General features: G+C 55.2%; 7 protein-coding genes across 7 annotated transcripts; 3 read left to right on the top strand and 4 right to left on the bottom strand.

The window, feature by feature from the left end:
- Positions 1-320: 320 nt before the first annotated feature.
- On the bottom strand, positions 321-1,799 carry EsH8_I_001161 (uncharacterized protein; the record flags this gene model as incomplete). The annotated part of the gene is made up of 2 exons (XM_083268574.1): positions 321-1,598; positions 1,668-1,799. 2 exons carry the CDS (start codon positions 1,797-1,799, stop codon positions 321-323), a joined length of 1,410 nt encoding a protein of 469 aa, XP_083119012.1.
- Positions 1,800-3,229: 1,430 nt separating this feature from the next.
- EsH8_I_001160 (uncharacterized protein) lies at positions 3,230-4,540 on the top strand (the record flags this gene model as incomplete). The annotated part of the gene is made up of 1 exon (XM_083268573.1): positions 3,230-4,540. The coding sequence occupies one exon, from the start codon at positions 3,230-3,232 to the stop codon at positions 4,538-4,540; it is 1,311 nt and encodes a 436-aa protein (XP_083119011.1).
- Positions 4,541-5,450: 910 nt separating this feature from the next.
- EsH8_I_001159 (uncharacterized protein) lies at positions 5,451-6,508 on the top strand (the record flags this gene model as incomplete). Its single annotated transcript, XM_083268572.1, has 4 exons — positions 5,451-5,614; positions 5,687-5,959; positions 6,018-6,161; positions 6,247-6,508. The coding sequence occupies 4 exons, from the start codon at positions 5,451-5,453 to the stop codon at positions 6,506-6,508; spliced, it is 843 nt and encodes a 280-aa protein (XP_083119010.1).
- Positions 6,509-8,470: 1,962 nt separating this feature from the next.
- EsH8_I_001158 (Pyruvate/Phosphoenolpyruvate kinase-like domain-containing protein) lies at positions 8,471-9,659 on the bottom strand (the record flags this gene model as incomplete). The annotated part of the gene is made up of 2 exons (XM_083268571.1): positions 8,471-9,330; positions 9,554-9,659. The coding sequence occupies 2 exons, from the start codon at positions 9,657-9,659 to the stop codon at positions 8,471-8,473; spliced, it is 966 nt and encodes a 321-aa protein (XP_083119009.1).
- Positions 9,660-10,785: 1,126 nt separating this feature from the next.
- On the top strand, positions 10,786-11,059 carry EsH8_I_001157 (uncharacterized protein; the record flags this gene model as incomplete). The annotated part of the gene is made up of 2 exons (XM_083268570.1): positions 10,786-10,839; positions 10,934-11,059. The coding sequence occupies 2 exons, from the start codon at positions 10,786-10,788 to the stop codon at positions 11,057-11,059; spliced, it is 180 nt and encodes a 59-aa protein (XP_083119008.1).
- Positions 11,060-11,169: 110 nt separating this feature from the next.
- EsH8_I_001156 (HpcH/HpaI aldolase family protein) lies at positions 11,170-12,205 on the bottom strand (the record flags this gene model as incomplete). The annotated part of the gene is made up of 5 exons (XM_083268569.1): positions 11,170-11,435; positions 11,486-11,753; positions 11,808-11,833; positions 11,895-11,987; positions 12,037-12,205. The coding sequence occupies 5 exons, from the start codon at positions 12,203-12,205 to the stop codon at positions 11,170-11,172; spliced, it is 822 nt and encodes a 273-aa protein (XP_083119007.1).
- A 1,055-nt stretch (positions 12,206-13,260) lies between these two features.
- EsH8_I_001155 (DNA-directed RNA polymerase II subunit RPB7) lies at positions 13,261-13,959 on the bottom strand (the record flags this gene model as incomplete). Its single annotated transcript, XM_083268568.1, has 4 exons — positions 13,261-13,276; positions 13,335-13,504; positions 13,572-13,652; positions 13,711-13,959. 4 exons carry the CDS (start codon positions 13,957-13,959, stop codon positions 13,261-13,263), a joined length of 516 nt encoding a protein of 171 aa, XP_083119006.1.

The following is a 13,959-nucleotide window of genomic DNA, read 5'->3' as shown; positions in this document are numbered from 1 at the left end:
ACGACGACGCCATCAGACGATACAATTCCTTGTTCATCGTGAGTCGGGATCCGGCTGTCCATTCTGTTACCACCATGATACCTGATAGCTATCAATAGCGTGCCGAAGAACATCGAGGTGGCGGGGGGTTTCTTTAGTCTCGATTTGGTGGCCTAGGTATGAAGCAGCACAGGGAACGCGTTTTTACTAGAACCCACCCCCATGAGTTGATCGTTAGATTCATGTAGATTTTGGGAACAGTCCGTCATCAGCAGCCAAACTCTCGCAGAGCTGCTGACAACGCCGGGGGCAAGGGGCATCCCTTGTCTTCATCCAGTCCCTCACAGGGCGCTTAAATCGAGTGGAACACTGCTGCCTCTGCCAGCCCGGTATCGTCTAGGACCGCCAACGAAATCCCTTGGCTTTGGAAGCATGTTTTCGTCCTGGAACTTCCACCGTGAATCCTGGACAATGTAATGTCCTCCGCCGCCGCCGCCGCCGCCGCCGCTAGAGTGTAGACTGGCTGTTGTATTTGTTCGTGTAGGGCTAGGGCTCTTTGCGCCATTAGGGGAGAGTGTGAAGGCGCTTGGATCGAGCATAGACGAGCGGAGACCAGAACCGGCACGGGCCCGCGAGGGAGGTGCAGCTGGCGGGGGGGGTGCGGACGCGGGGGGCGAGGGTGCGAATGAAGGGGGAGGTGGGGGAGCGGCACTGGGGGATGCTTGCCCAGCTGCACGTAAGGCAGCTTGCATTGCCAGCGGCGAAGGTCCGTTTGATGCGGGTGGAGGTGGTGGAGGCGCTGGGGAACGAGAAGGGGGTGACGGAGCGGGAGCTCTAGGAGCAGCAGCGGCAGGGGGAGGTGGCGGCGCTGACGGGGGCGCTGACGGGGGCGCTGATGGAGGAAGTGCTGGAGCCGACGACGGAGGCGGTGGAGGAGGAGCTCCTGGAGCCGGCGCGCCGGGTACCGGAGGAGGATTGCTGGATGGCGTTGTGGAGGGCTTCCGGGATGCAGGTAGCGGTGGCGGCTTTTTGCCGATCGGAGGCGGAGGCCCCTTCATCGATGCCGAAGAGCTTGGTCTCGGTACATCGCTCGTTGTCTTGCGTAGATTGGCGATAGAAGGCGGCAATGCCGGGGCACCGCCAGTAGGGGGAAGAGGCGGCCTGCCCGGTATGGCCGGTGCAGCACCGGCAGGAGGTTTTGGTGCTGAGAAAGTAGGTGGTTTCGGTGCGGAGGATGATCGCATGTTGTTCTCCGGATCCGACAGGTACGACGAGTCTGCAGCCGCGCCTGTTTCGACAGCGCCACGAGTCTTGCGTAGCTTCGGCATGCCTCCGGCGAATAGCCCAGCTAGTTGTGGTGCCGATTCCGTTGCACCCGACGCTGGTGTACTATCCCGCCCGCTCTGGTCACTGTTGCTTCTAGCTCTGTTTCCTGGTACTGGGGGAGCAAGTCCACCGGGAGGTTTGGGCAAACCGCCCAATCCAGGAACTGGTGGTGCACCCCCAACAGGTGGCCCTCCCGAACTATTGGATGTGTTTCCAACTATGGGAGCGGATCTGTCGTTCGTGACGGCTTTTTTGAGGGCTTTGCCTTTGGTGATATCGGTGAGGAGAGCACCCTGCAGATCACGTCAGTCCAGACTTAGAGCAGGTTAAGGGGCATGTATCTCTGCAAGTCCGATTCGTACTCTATTTGCTCCTCCTCCAGGGGGCCTTGCTGGCAATGCGCCGGCTCCTGGAGGACCTCCCGGTGGTGGTGGCGGCGGTGGGGGACCGCCCATTCCGGGCATTGGGGGTGGTGGAGGAGGTGGAGGAGGCATAATGAAAATATTCGTGACTCTCAAGGACTATATCGCTATCGATTTCGAGGAAATGATGATGATCTCTACTGCTCGCAAGGCAGAGGCGGTCGATGATCGATACGTCGTTGGCCGGGGTTGTACGGGATCTAATGCAAGCCGGGCTTGACAGGTCGAGATGAACGGCTGTCGGGGCGGGTAGGGGATGTCGTTCAGATTCAGTACCGTCAGACGATAGAGTGATGTTTCGCTGGACGAGGATGAGGCCCTTGAGGGTCGATCAGTGCATTCCTAGAGGTGATGAGATGATGGCACTCTGGGGTAGCTTCTCAGCCGCGTGGTGTTTCGTCATCTTCAGGCAGTATCTTGGTCGTCCATTCGGAGAAGCGGCGCTGTTAGGCACTGGCGGTGCAACCGTTGCATTGGGAGTGGGTCGAGACGTCTGCCTGGTTCGAGGTACTTCCATCTGGCGGGTAGCCGCACCTGAGAGAGAAGTACTTTGTGATCCACTAGCCTCAAAAGTGTTTTCCTGTACCTGTGGCTGGGAAATACGTAAGCTCAAGTCATGATCTCCAGAAAGCGCCTCGGGAAAAAACAACACTGCAGCGAAGAAAATAATCCGGGATGAAACCAAGAGCCAAAAACATGCCAACTGTGACTAGTTCCATACAATGCAGCGCTGCAACAAAGATCTACAGCTCTAAAGTCTTGAGAGATGCTATTGAGAAACATGCAGGCAGTGTGATGTGCGCTTGTGGTGCAAGCGTGCTGCGTGTTAAACTGACTTGCAGAGCCCCGTGCGTGTGGTTGTGGCTGTTGCCAGTCACACTCTCTCAGTGGCCTTAAAGTATTGGCTAGGTGCTGTACCCAACTGTACTTGATGTCGTCGAACCCCGCTGAGAGGGGAAGCTGCTAGCCTCATTGGTGCGGCGCGGTCTCCCGAACTTGAAGAGCCTCCCTGGGCGCGAATGATCGCCTGTAGGGCCAGGGGGAGGTGCGGGTAATTAGACGTCCTGCTATTGGGAGATATGGGGCTTCCGGTGGAAATTTTGCAGGAGCTCCCAGCTTTCCCCGGAGAGTCCGTCTCGTCAACAGCTTCAATCCTCCTTCTGCTTCATACTGGTGCCTCGCATCTCCAGGGTTCTTTGTCGGCCTTCGCTCCTTACCCACCTCTTACCAAGTCCCAAGACGGACTCTCCCGGTTGCTTGTTCAATACGGCTTCTGCATCACCTGCCCGACGGTCCCCCTTGCTTGATTCTCTTGGCTTCGTTCCAACGACACACCCCGACTGCTGTGCTGTTCGCCCTACTGCAGCCCAGAAAGACCGGCCGACGACGTATCCAACCCAGCCACTCGCTCATTACCTGCCTCATATCATCCGATTCCTACTCGCCGAAGACGCGTCCCCTTCTATTCGAATACTTGGCTCCAAGCCCTCTGCGTTGCGAACATGATGCGGACCGCCCTTATCCGGCCGGCGGTTCGCCAGCCTCGATCCGTTTGTCAATTATGCGTGACCCTATCACGCGCTGGGCAACAAACTCGACTTCAACACACTGCCAAGACAAACATATCGTCGATCGTCTCTCTTCGATCTGCCAAGCCTTACGAGAACACAACGTTGAGACGGGCTCCTGAGGGAAGCCGCCTTGCGAGTACGGTAGCTCCGGCGGCTTTGCAAAATAATAGCCACAAGAGGCCCGTAGCGACTAGCTCGTCGCCCAAGGAACTCCCTGACCTAGGCAGACTGGCCGCTGTGGTGCAGCAGAGCAAACAGCGGTTCCTATTTACAGACGGGATCCCGACTCCGCAGCTCGTCATCGCGGCCTTGAAAACATGCCAAGGCGCCGCGAATGCCATTCAACCCTATCTATCCAATTCGGAGACTCGCCCGGTCACAACGCTTACAGCGTCGACTGCCTCGAACCTTCTATCCTTGGACTCGAACTCGGCTGTAGCTAAATCTGGTAGCACGTCGATCCCGTCGGGCTCTGTCAAGGATACAGTCGACACAATCTCCGAGTCAGCATACGAAATCATTGCCCACCCCACCGTATCCATTGGTCCCCAGGCATTGGACTTATACGTAAACATCCAAGCTAGGCTTGGCAGGCCCGAGACACTTCCCCATGTTTTCGAATTGTATGCGTCAAAGCCCAAACCAAAGGCAGTTGAGGGTTCGATCACCTACACTCCGCAGAATCCAAACCGAGCAGACAAGGCAATCGAGGCAGGTGTGGCCGAAACAGCTCTGGGGGCCGCTATCGATGCCAAGAATTTGGATGCTGCAATTGGCATCGTTGAGGCCTGCTACGCAACACAATCATTCTATCGTCAGAAACTTCTGCGGAAGGCGCTTCTGCCCGTCTCGGCCGTGGGCGCGGCCCCCTTTGGGGTCTACGCTCTCGCCTCCAATCTCTCGGCATTCCAGAACACAATGGAGCCCGTGACTGCCACCAAGTTTGCCTTTGCGGCCATCCTGGCTTACTTGGGGTTCACTGCAACGATTGGGATGGTTGCCAAAACCACTGTCAATGATCACATGCGACGAGTCACTTGGGCACCCGGTATACCGCTGCATCAACGTTGGCTCCGCGAGGAAGAGCGCGCAGGTATGGACGACATTGCTTGCGCCTGGGGTTACAGAGAGAAATGGCGACACGGGGAGGAAGGCGGCATCGAGTGGGAATCCCTTAGAGAGTACCTTGGTCTGAAGGGAATGATGCTCGACAGAGTTGAGCTGATGGAGGGAATGAGTTGAGGAACATGTGTTGAGGGTTCGTTCATGAGACGTGCGGGGTGGCTTCGCACTGGCGGCCTCGGGGCGCCATTGGACGGGGAAGGACCAGGGGAGCTCGTTGTCGAGCTCAGGGAACCGTAGGCCATCTGGGTTGCGAATCTGAACGTCGTTGCTAAGCCCCCCTAGTCCGGAGAATAATGCGACATCTGGCCAATCCAAATCCACATTGGCCGTCACCAGGGCGCGCCTACAGATCGGCAATCTTCGTCTTATCCCACGCATCTTGCCAAGAGACCGCCCAGACATCGCCCAGACAGCATCGCCATCCACATGCGGACCACCGCTAACCAAGTCGACAACGCTGTCACTGTCACCCTGTTTCAAGCGCTATTCCTGGCCTACATCCGTTCTCGACTCAGTACCAGTGCATCATTGGTGGCAAGATGAGTTTGACCATTGGGTCCACCTGGCGCAAGGCCGAGTGGAGTGAACCGCCCAAGATGACTGCACAGTTGCAGTAGTGTCTGTAGGCTATGGGCGATTCTGTTATCACAACTGGAAGCCAATCTCGCAATCTACCTGACAAGCCTTGGAGCTTGATCTATATCTCCACCTTACCCCCCAACCCCTCTACGGGAACACACCGGGGTGCCCCTTGGGAGTTGAATGACCACGAAGACCCCTGCCAGCCATCGGAACCTGTCTGAAAGCACCTCCCTGCCGCATACGCAAGTCTGGGCAAGTCCGCACCGGCTCTACACAACCCTGCAGATCGGGGACTTTACAAAACGAGTCTTTCCTATAAAGAAGCAGAGCCTCTTGCATCACCGTCTGTCAAAGTGTCAGTATCATCAGCGTTCTGTCATCCGGAGCAAACAGACGACATCAAAGAAGACGCGAACCTATTCCACAATATCAGCCAACTCTCACGATGGCCGCCAATGATGAGGACTTCACGCCGTACGATCCTGTGCGATGTGAACACTACGCCCGATTTGCCTCTCACCTCGACAGATGGCAGTTCGACTTGTTGTACTGGCTTCTGTTCATCTTCAATCTATTCATCCTATTTCTGGCAGCTTGGAACTACACTCGGTATGCCGCCCCGCAAAACCGTTGCGTGTCACAACTTTCCTTTTTCGACAGTCTCACTGACCAACTGTTTAGGACATTGGACGCTGTGAGCGAGCTCCCCGAGACCGACGCCAAACGAAAATCGGCAATTCGGCGCTGCATCTGGTTCAGCCTGGGCTGTGTCTGCGTGTCGCTGGTGGCAGTTATCATGGAAGTCTTCACTTTGATGGCCCTGCAGTTCTGTGATGGCGAGGACCTCATGTCGCTGTACTGGTCGACATTCACCATGATTCAGGTTGGATCTTTAATTGCCGTATGCGGAGTCATCCTGGCTCTCGTGCACCAACTGAGACAACGAAAGAACCCGTAAGTAATCTCCCTGTCATAACTGACAACCTCATCATTTTACTAACCTTTGCAACAGCCCCTGGGCCCTCGCTCTAGGCACGCCCGTTCTGGTAATCGCAGGGTTGCTACACTACTTACACATGTGTGTGACACGACGAGTAAAGAAGGCCGTGAGGAAGAGGAAGGACAGCGACGCTGGAACGCTGCCAATGAGTCAAGTGTACGTGCACCTGCCGCCTCTGGAAATTGATTGCTGCCCGATGACTTCCGCCAAGATGAACTATCCTCGCTAACATGGCATCCAGAAACACTATTCAAGTTGAGTCGTCTGATGAAGACGATGGCGTTCAGGGAGCCGAAATTATCGGGCTTACAATGGACGGCGGCCCAATTATCCACTTCAAACAGGCGGTGCCCTACAATCTGCCAGACTCGAGCGAAATCATCGGGCGCTGCGAAAACGACAAGCCCATTGTTATCTGCCGCCGCGATGGCTTCCAGTTGATCTACAATGGCACGGACGAGCGAACGCCGTCTCCTAAGCCGGCGACTAAAAGCACCGGTTGAGGGTGAGGGGCGGCGGTTCCGTTGTATCCCGCAGCGGGCAGGCCCCACCCTTGCATTGGTGCGGCGAAGTCAAAGGCCAAAGTCTAGATCCCGCCAGATCGACACCTACCACTACCCCCACGTCATCGCACCCAGGCACAAACGAGCAGTGTCCCTGCAGTCGGGACGCCATGCCACTCTACAGTGCACCTCCGGCTACGCATATCTGGAGAATCATGACCACAAGCTGCCTATTTCCGCCCAGAACGGCATAGCCCTCATCCCCCACCGGTCCACCTCCTGTCCATTTGGGTTTCTCCCTTTTTGGCGCCTTATCGATGGGATCCCTGCAATGTTGGAGCGGCCTCCCGGCGGGCCAAGTCCTCCGTACTAGAGAGCAAAGCCACTGTCACCTGACCACCGGGCGGGCGCCGACTTGTCCGTCTCACGAAGACGGACATTTGGTGGCGACAGCAAGCGGAGCGAAAAGCCGATTCTGACACGGCAACGAAGGCGTGCAACGGACGCCGACCGAGCGGAATGACGATATCCGTTTCTTGGACGATCCAGTTTTTCTTCCACGTCATATTTTGAGTTTCCAATGGCGATGTCTGCTTTTTTCTGCCATCTGTGGCTCCCTTTCTTTACTTGCTTTCTTCTCAAATTCTTGTGTCTGTTTTATTATGCTCCTGTGTCCACATTGCAGGCTTGGCGTTTTGGGTAGTACGGTGAGGGGGTGATTGACTCGACACTGGGCGGACATAGGAGTGCACGTATGGGTTTCTTCTAGGTGCACCATCCATCATCCGTATCCACTTTGGTCGTCAATCCCTGGCAAGGCCGTACTGAGTTTGGCTACAAAAGTGGTTTTTTTGGTTCTTTTTCTCTGGTCCCTTTTTAATGCCTTTCAAAATGCATTAGGCCGTAACAGGAGCCAACTTTTTTGCTGTTATCGAATTGTTCATCCTTGAGTTTTTGATGTATTTTCACACATTGTCAGTTCAGGGCTGTTATCACTAGCGCCGGTGTTAGTCTGAGATAGAGCTATTTGGACTCCGGATGCCTCTGTTCTCACATGCATTCCTGGAGGGGGGGGGGCTCACGTCCCCTTTCTTTGGTTGGCGCGGCGGGCGGGCTCAAGGTGTTGAGAAAAGAGGGAAACTAGGCTTACGTAGATTGAATCAGATAAGACATTAGTGCATACTATCAATTTCGGAACGTACAATGGCCGTCCGTCATCGATCTCAGATAAGTGAAAGGGAAAAGAAGAGCATCGTTGCCACCTCTTCGCCAACAGCAACAGCCATCAGACACGCCGGAGCCAATGGTTCGAATGCCAAGGGTTTCGGTACATGAAAATCATCATCTCAGCAATCACGCAACGCACGGGAATGGGTTGGCGTGGGAGAGAACGGGAAAGCAACCAGAAAAATGAAAATAAAAGGGCTGAAAGAAGATTAGGGTTTGTTTGGGAGCCGCGAGGTGACGAGGCGCTGAGGGGCCCGGGCTGCGTACATCTTTACTGCTTCAAGTCGGCTTGGTTGTCTCTCACAGTCAAGTCTCGTCGAGTCAATGAGCGAGGCCGCGCAACGTGCCCGCCAGGACCCTCGTCACATGCCATGGCAAACGCATTCTTTCACTCAGAGAAACACATCCATTTACTCAGAAACATTGCACAGCCCGGCTTCCAAGAAAAGAGGCGCTGGTGGGGGTCTGGTTCATGTTTTAGTTGAATTTTTGTCTTGTTTTACGTCTTCTTGGATTACAGCAGCACTGCATCCTCGGGAGGGACATGGTTGTCCCACATGCCTGTCTAGAGGTATCCTGCGTTCTTCTTTTTGTCTTTCCGCCCGAGGTTTCTCGTGTCTCACCCACGCTCTCTCGTCTCTTCTCGCTGACGTTTCTGCTTTTTTCCTAAATCCGAAAGCCGCGTGACTGATCATCCGGCAAAACGATTAAAGCGAAGAGCGAAAGGATAAATCACTATTGCAGGCGCCCAGCCTTGCCGATTTGTAATATTTCACCGGTGAGACGGTCGTCACTGCGCAGGACCGGCCACGACTCACCGCCGGCCTTGGCGAGGTTCACCTCAAGTTTAGTACCGAGAACCTTGAAAGTAGACTTTTCCGTGTCGATTGGCGCGAACAGAGGCACCTCGGCGGCGTAGCGCTTGGGCGGGGAGTCCGAGGTGGGCAGGTCGAGTGCGATGGATTGCGCCTTGAATTCGATCTTGGCCGAGTCCTTGACAATCTTCTTGAGGAAGAAGGAGGCGATGACGGTGGACGGTGTCTGATAGAAGTCGGTGCGAACAGTGTCGAGCTTCTCCTCGCCACCGGCCGAGGCGTTCTTCTTCTTGCCGTTGCCGATAAAGAGGTGACGGCTCTTAGTCTTGCAGCCCTCAATCTTCATGAACTGGTCGAACTCAAGGACACGACGCTTGCAGCAGCTGTACCCTTTGGAGCCCTCGTGAAAGATGGGAATGCCTGGGTGGTGGACGCAGGACTCGTCGTCACGGGAGGAGCCCTTGCGGTAACTGGCCGAACAGGCTTTGCGACGGCAGGTGATGCCATCGGGAATCTCGAGGGAAGCATCATCAGACTCGGATTCCGGGGGTGGCGGCGGAGGTGAGGGAGCAGCCTGAGCAGCTTGAGAGAGGGGCTTGCGTGCCGGTGCCGATGCCGATGCGAGCTTGTCGAGGACAGAAGGCGCGTCCGCAGGGTCTGCTTGGGGCTTCTGTTCGATCTTGGGGGGCAAGTCGGTTGTGGAGTGCTTGCCGGTTGTGCAGGGGGGGATGGTCATGAACTCCTCAAAGGTGAGAACACGGGGCTTGCAGCATTTCCAGCCTGTTTGATAGCAATCGAAGAGGTTAGCCGCGGTGTCTCGTGTGAATTGTTACCAATGCGATTGGGTTGTGGATGAAGAGGGGGCTAGGCAAATGATGGGGGAGCTTCAATTGGATGAGCGGGCAGTCCCTCTGCCGACCGCACGGGACAAGAACGGGAAGGCCGCGTTCTCCATTGAAATAGCAAGGTAGAGTTTGTAGTGCGGTTGCAAGTGAGTGAGTACCTTTCTGGCCTTCATGAAAGATGGGAGGGCCAGGGTGGTAGACGCATGGCTCCTCCGCGTCGGTGTAGAGCTTGCCGCAGCTCTGGTGGACGCACTTTTCTGCCATGGTGGGCTGGCGGGATGCGTGTCTGCCGCTTCGCAGTCGTTTTCGCGTACAAAACTTGCGATTGCTTGTTTTGTTCGACGCTGTTGTTCCTCAAGAGATCACCACAATTTTTTCTATAAAGAAAGTGCAAAGTTCTAGGTCGCCGGTGGATGACGTTTGAGAAATGGCGGGGGAAACGACGAGGGTCTGCAAGTTTGTGAATTGTCGAAGGTCACCCCGTAAGTGGAAGTGAGAGTGAGGGGTGGTCGACGTCGATGGAGGGGTTACTATGTTCTCCAGGATTCCAGAAGTTCCCAGGGGTCCTCACTGCGATTTAGCGGCTCAAAAATATGCATGATGGGTACAAGCTCCAGGAAACGACCCTTCTGATTCGACAGGGAGAGCCAACGAGAGGTGGGATGCGGCTGCTTCGGTGTGTTCACCGCCTTCCCGGAGAGAAGCCCCTGTCTTGACCTGATGGAGGAAGATTGACCGAAGAAAGTGGCCCTCTGGGCCCTGCACCTTGCACTCGGCCGGGGTGGGAGGTTGAGTCGGAAACATACGACAAAAATACATTTGGAGCCCACACTTTTGCCTTTTGCTCATTTCATCGCAGACACTGGGACAATCGCAACTGCTTAATCAACCGGACTTTTGAAACGGCACAGACGGGCGTTCCTTTCACACCCTCAGTCTGGCAGCCCGTCATCTTACATTCTTCACAGTCCACGGACATTGTGGGCCGAACCTACTCCCGTCCCTGACCCAACATATGATTTGACATTTTTCAACCTTTCCCAAAGGTAACCAGCTGAGCGAGAACGAGGCTGTCTCACAGCCTTCGAACTTCTTTCCTATCTCAGTGTGTGGTGCATACTTCGGTAAACCAGAGGTGTGGCACTCCGCGTGTGGATGGGCCAGACGTCATACATCCGATCGAGCTATTCGCGAATCTCTCTGGGCTAGGCTATCTGATATCCAGCCATCATCAACCATGTTTGCACCAACACGTCGGCTGTTCCAAAAGGCCCAAACATGTCGGATCACGCTATTTACTCGCGATGGCTGCGGCTTGTGTGTGCGAGCCAAATCTGCCCTCTCCAACGTCTGGGATCGGAGGCCGTTTGCATTTACTGAAGTTAACATCATGGCACCGGACGCCAAGTGCTGGAGAGACTTGTACGATTTTGATGTCCCCGTGGTGAGTCCCCTCCCCCGCGTTGACGACACGGCCGTCCGATATTTCGACGCAAAGTTTGACGCGCAGAGCTCACATCTAATTCATATTACCCCAGATCCACATCAGCAAAGCCGAGGCCCCTGAGGAGGACCCCAAACTTGTGGGCAAAGCTGTCAAGCTCATGCATCGGTTCGATCCAGATCAGGTTGAGGCCAAGATGGACCAGGTTGGAGGGAAGTGAAAGCTAGATACACTTCTTCGAAAGCGGCCGCAGCCCAAAAGACTGGCCGGAGAGCCAAGCAGTAGCATAGCCTACCCCCTCCCTGCCCGTCATCTTTCTCGCGGCCGTCATTAGTATGACCCACCCTTGGCCGGCTTCGCCTCCCCTCTGGCTATGCTCAGTGACTCCGACAATGTATACTGTAATGCCGTGTAGTCCGTGGCTACGCTAATCATGTCGAAACCCTTGTCTGCGAAGAACTTGGACTGTTCGCCGCTTGTGCAAAAGATGCCTGCCTTCTTACCTGCCTTGTGTGTTGCCTTAAGAATGCGGTCAATGGCAGCGCTCAGCTCCTGCTTGATGACGCCGTTGATCACGGGATGACCAATATTGTTTCCTGTTATGCGGTCAGAGGGTTGAATGCCGAGGGGGGCTTGGGTTACCGACCAAGGTCAAATGGCCCAATGAAGAGGACGTCGATTCCTTCAACTGCCGCGATATCCTCGACAGACTCCAATGCCTCCTTGGTCTCGATCTGAACCAGGGTCAGCAGGCTGTCGTTGGCCTGTTGCAGATACTCGGTCATGCTCGGCGCCGGGTTGAATCGCTCCATGGCGAGCGGCGACCCGAAACCTCGTCTTCCCCATGGCGGGAACTTGGCTGACTGGACTAGGTCCTTCGCCTCCTGGGCGGTGCGAAGCAACGGCACAAGAACCTTTCATCCGTCAGTAAAATCATTGGGCCGTCTCGCGCAGCATGTTGTTCCTACCCCGTGAGCACCGCAGTCCAACGCGCCTACAGTACCACACCGTTAGCAGACCATCTTCGAGTGTCCACAACTGAGGAAGATGCCTACGCTTGACCATCCACCCCTGCATGTCTGGTATCCTCACAATCGGCGACACGCCGGCGGCGGCGATAGCGGGGACGGCATCGTGCATAGCGCCGTCTGGAACCTCAGTTAGATTCAATAGTCAAATAGGCCGAGGCCTCATTACCGTCAATGTTTCCATGCTCGCAATCGACCAGTACCCAGTCCACTCCGGGGCTCCGGGCGAGGACCCGCGAAACGTTGGCACCGGGGATCATCTGCCACAGTCCCAAGCTAGGGCCGGCACCTTTGGTAAAGGCGGTCCGGAGCTTGTTGGCCGCCTGCATTGCTGACATATTTTTGGCGAATGAGAATTTACAGTGATATTTTTTTTTTCGATTGCGAACTGAGGTCGCGGCTTTGTGCGACGTGATGCTCTTATATGTATGGTGCGTCACAATACTGTTGTCAGAACGAGAAACCAACTGTCGCCCGCGCCTTATGTCAGATTCACTGTGCGGGTCCATGGAGCTCGGGAGGAAGGCCGATGGACATCCATACACCCCCTTGCATATATACAGATTATAAAGTAGGCCGCCTGCGTCCGGATAGCAGTGGCCTAACCACACCGGGCCGGGAGGTGGCCAGGCGGGTTCCTGGGCATGCATCAGTGCAAAATGTCAGGAGCTTCGGTCCATCTGCAACCCACGAGACGTCCAGCCAGCGGGGTAAGATCAATTGTGATTGGAGTTGGGTACTGAAAACGTGGGGAAGATATGCTAGGGCGGGGCCACCGAAGCACCATGGGCGGTCCCGGTCACGGGGCGGAGGCATGTACAAGTAGTCTGCGACAAGCTCATTGTTGAGCTGAGGTGGCTTTCTTACCAACCGATATGACGTGTAATACCCAGGTCCGTTGATAATAGCTGATCTCAAATGTTGCCCTGGACGAGGTGCGTGCTCTTGACTTTGCTCTTTTATTTCCTTGAATATGAGAAAGCGATGGCCTATTGTACAACTTTTAAGCCGCAAACCAGATGCGATGCTGCGATCATCAAAACGCGCCGGTGGTTAGGCACGTGTATGCCTTCTTTTCTCCAAACTTTTCTCTATGTTCTGCTTCTCAAATGCAGACAGTCAGCGGTGCGGAATTTTGTTTTGAGGCCTAAGGATGATCCTCTCGTAACCTCGTCTGGCCCCGGTCCAAAGGCTACTTATGCGCTGGAGCAACACTTGTTGCGAATGTGTACGACGGCTAACCTCGAAGTCGGTGATCCCTTGGGAGGCCAAGGTTGAACTCTTGTAGGGGGGACGAATAGCCCCTTTTGCGTCGTATCTGGGTCTCCGCGAGCCACACTGGGCGTGGTCCCTCTGACCCCCGTTTCTCTCCTTTCTCGGACTCGAATGGCGCTTAATCCTGGAGACAGCTTTGCAAGGAACATTTGTAAGTGATACCAGCCTATGGCTTTCCAGACAATGACATACCCGAGATAGTCTTCTTTGATGCTCCCAATAGCCCACATCTCGCCAACCTCCGTACGCGTACCAATCACCTTGACACGCACATGCGTTCCTGGCTCGATGATTGTGTCTTCGTTGTTGGTGAACTGCGGAGGCGTAGCATTCGGATCCCACTTGATCTCGGACGGGATCAGCTGATACGGGCGGCGGTTAGTCATCGATGCAATCTACTGCCTGGCCAGCGCGGAAGCGAGAACCTACATGGGCCGACACGAATAACCTCAAAGGTCCCGCCTGGGCGAAGAAGCCCTGGTGGTTTACGGAGTATACCACGGCATCAACCTGGGTTCATGTCAGAAGCCGCCTCCCCGACAAAGCCAGGCAGATTTGTAGCATTTACCGTCTCGCCCTTGAAGGGTCGCCACACCACAGCTCGATAGCCTACCGTGAACTCGGCCAGACCGCTGCCAGGAAGAATACGACCCTCAGAGATGTCGAAGGTATCCATGATGGAAATGATGTAATAACTGCCAGCGCAGGTGCCCTCCACGTCTTTGAGCAGTTTGCTTGTCACCAACTCGTGCATGTTCCGTCCAAAATAGGAGGGGTGCAGGGTAACCCTGCGTTCCATGTTGTAGAGGAAAAACAT

Source organism: Colletotrichum jinshuiense, chromosome 1 (genome assembly GCF_051148585.1).
Source record: "Colletotrichum jinshuiense chromosome 1, complete sequence".
NCBI lineage: Eukaryota > Fungi > Ascomycota > Sordariomycetes > Glomerellales > Glomerellaceae > Colletotrichum > Colletotrichum jinshuiense.
Note: the sequence above shows the minus strand (reverse complement) of the source record. Positions and strands in the feature narration are given on the sequence as shown.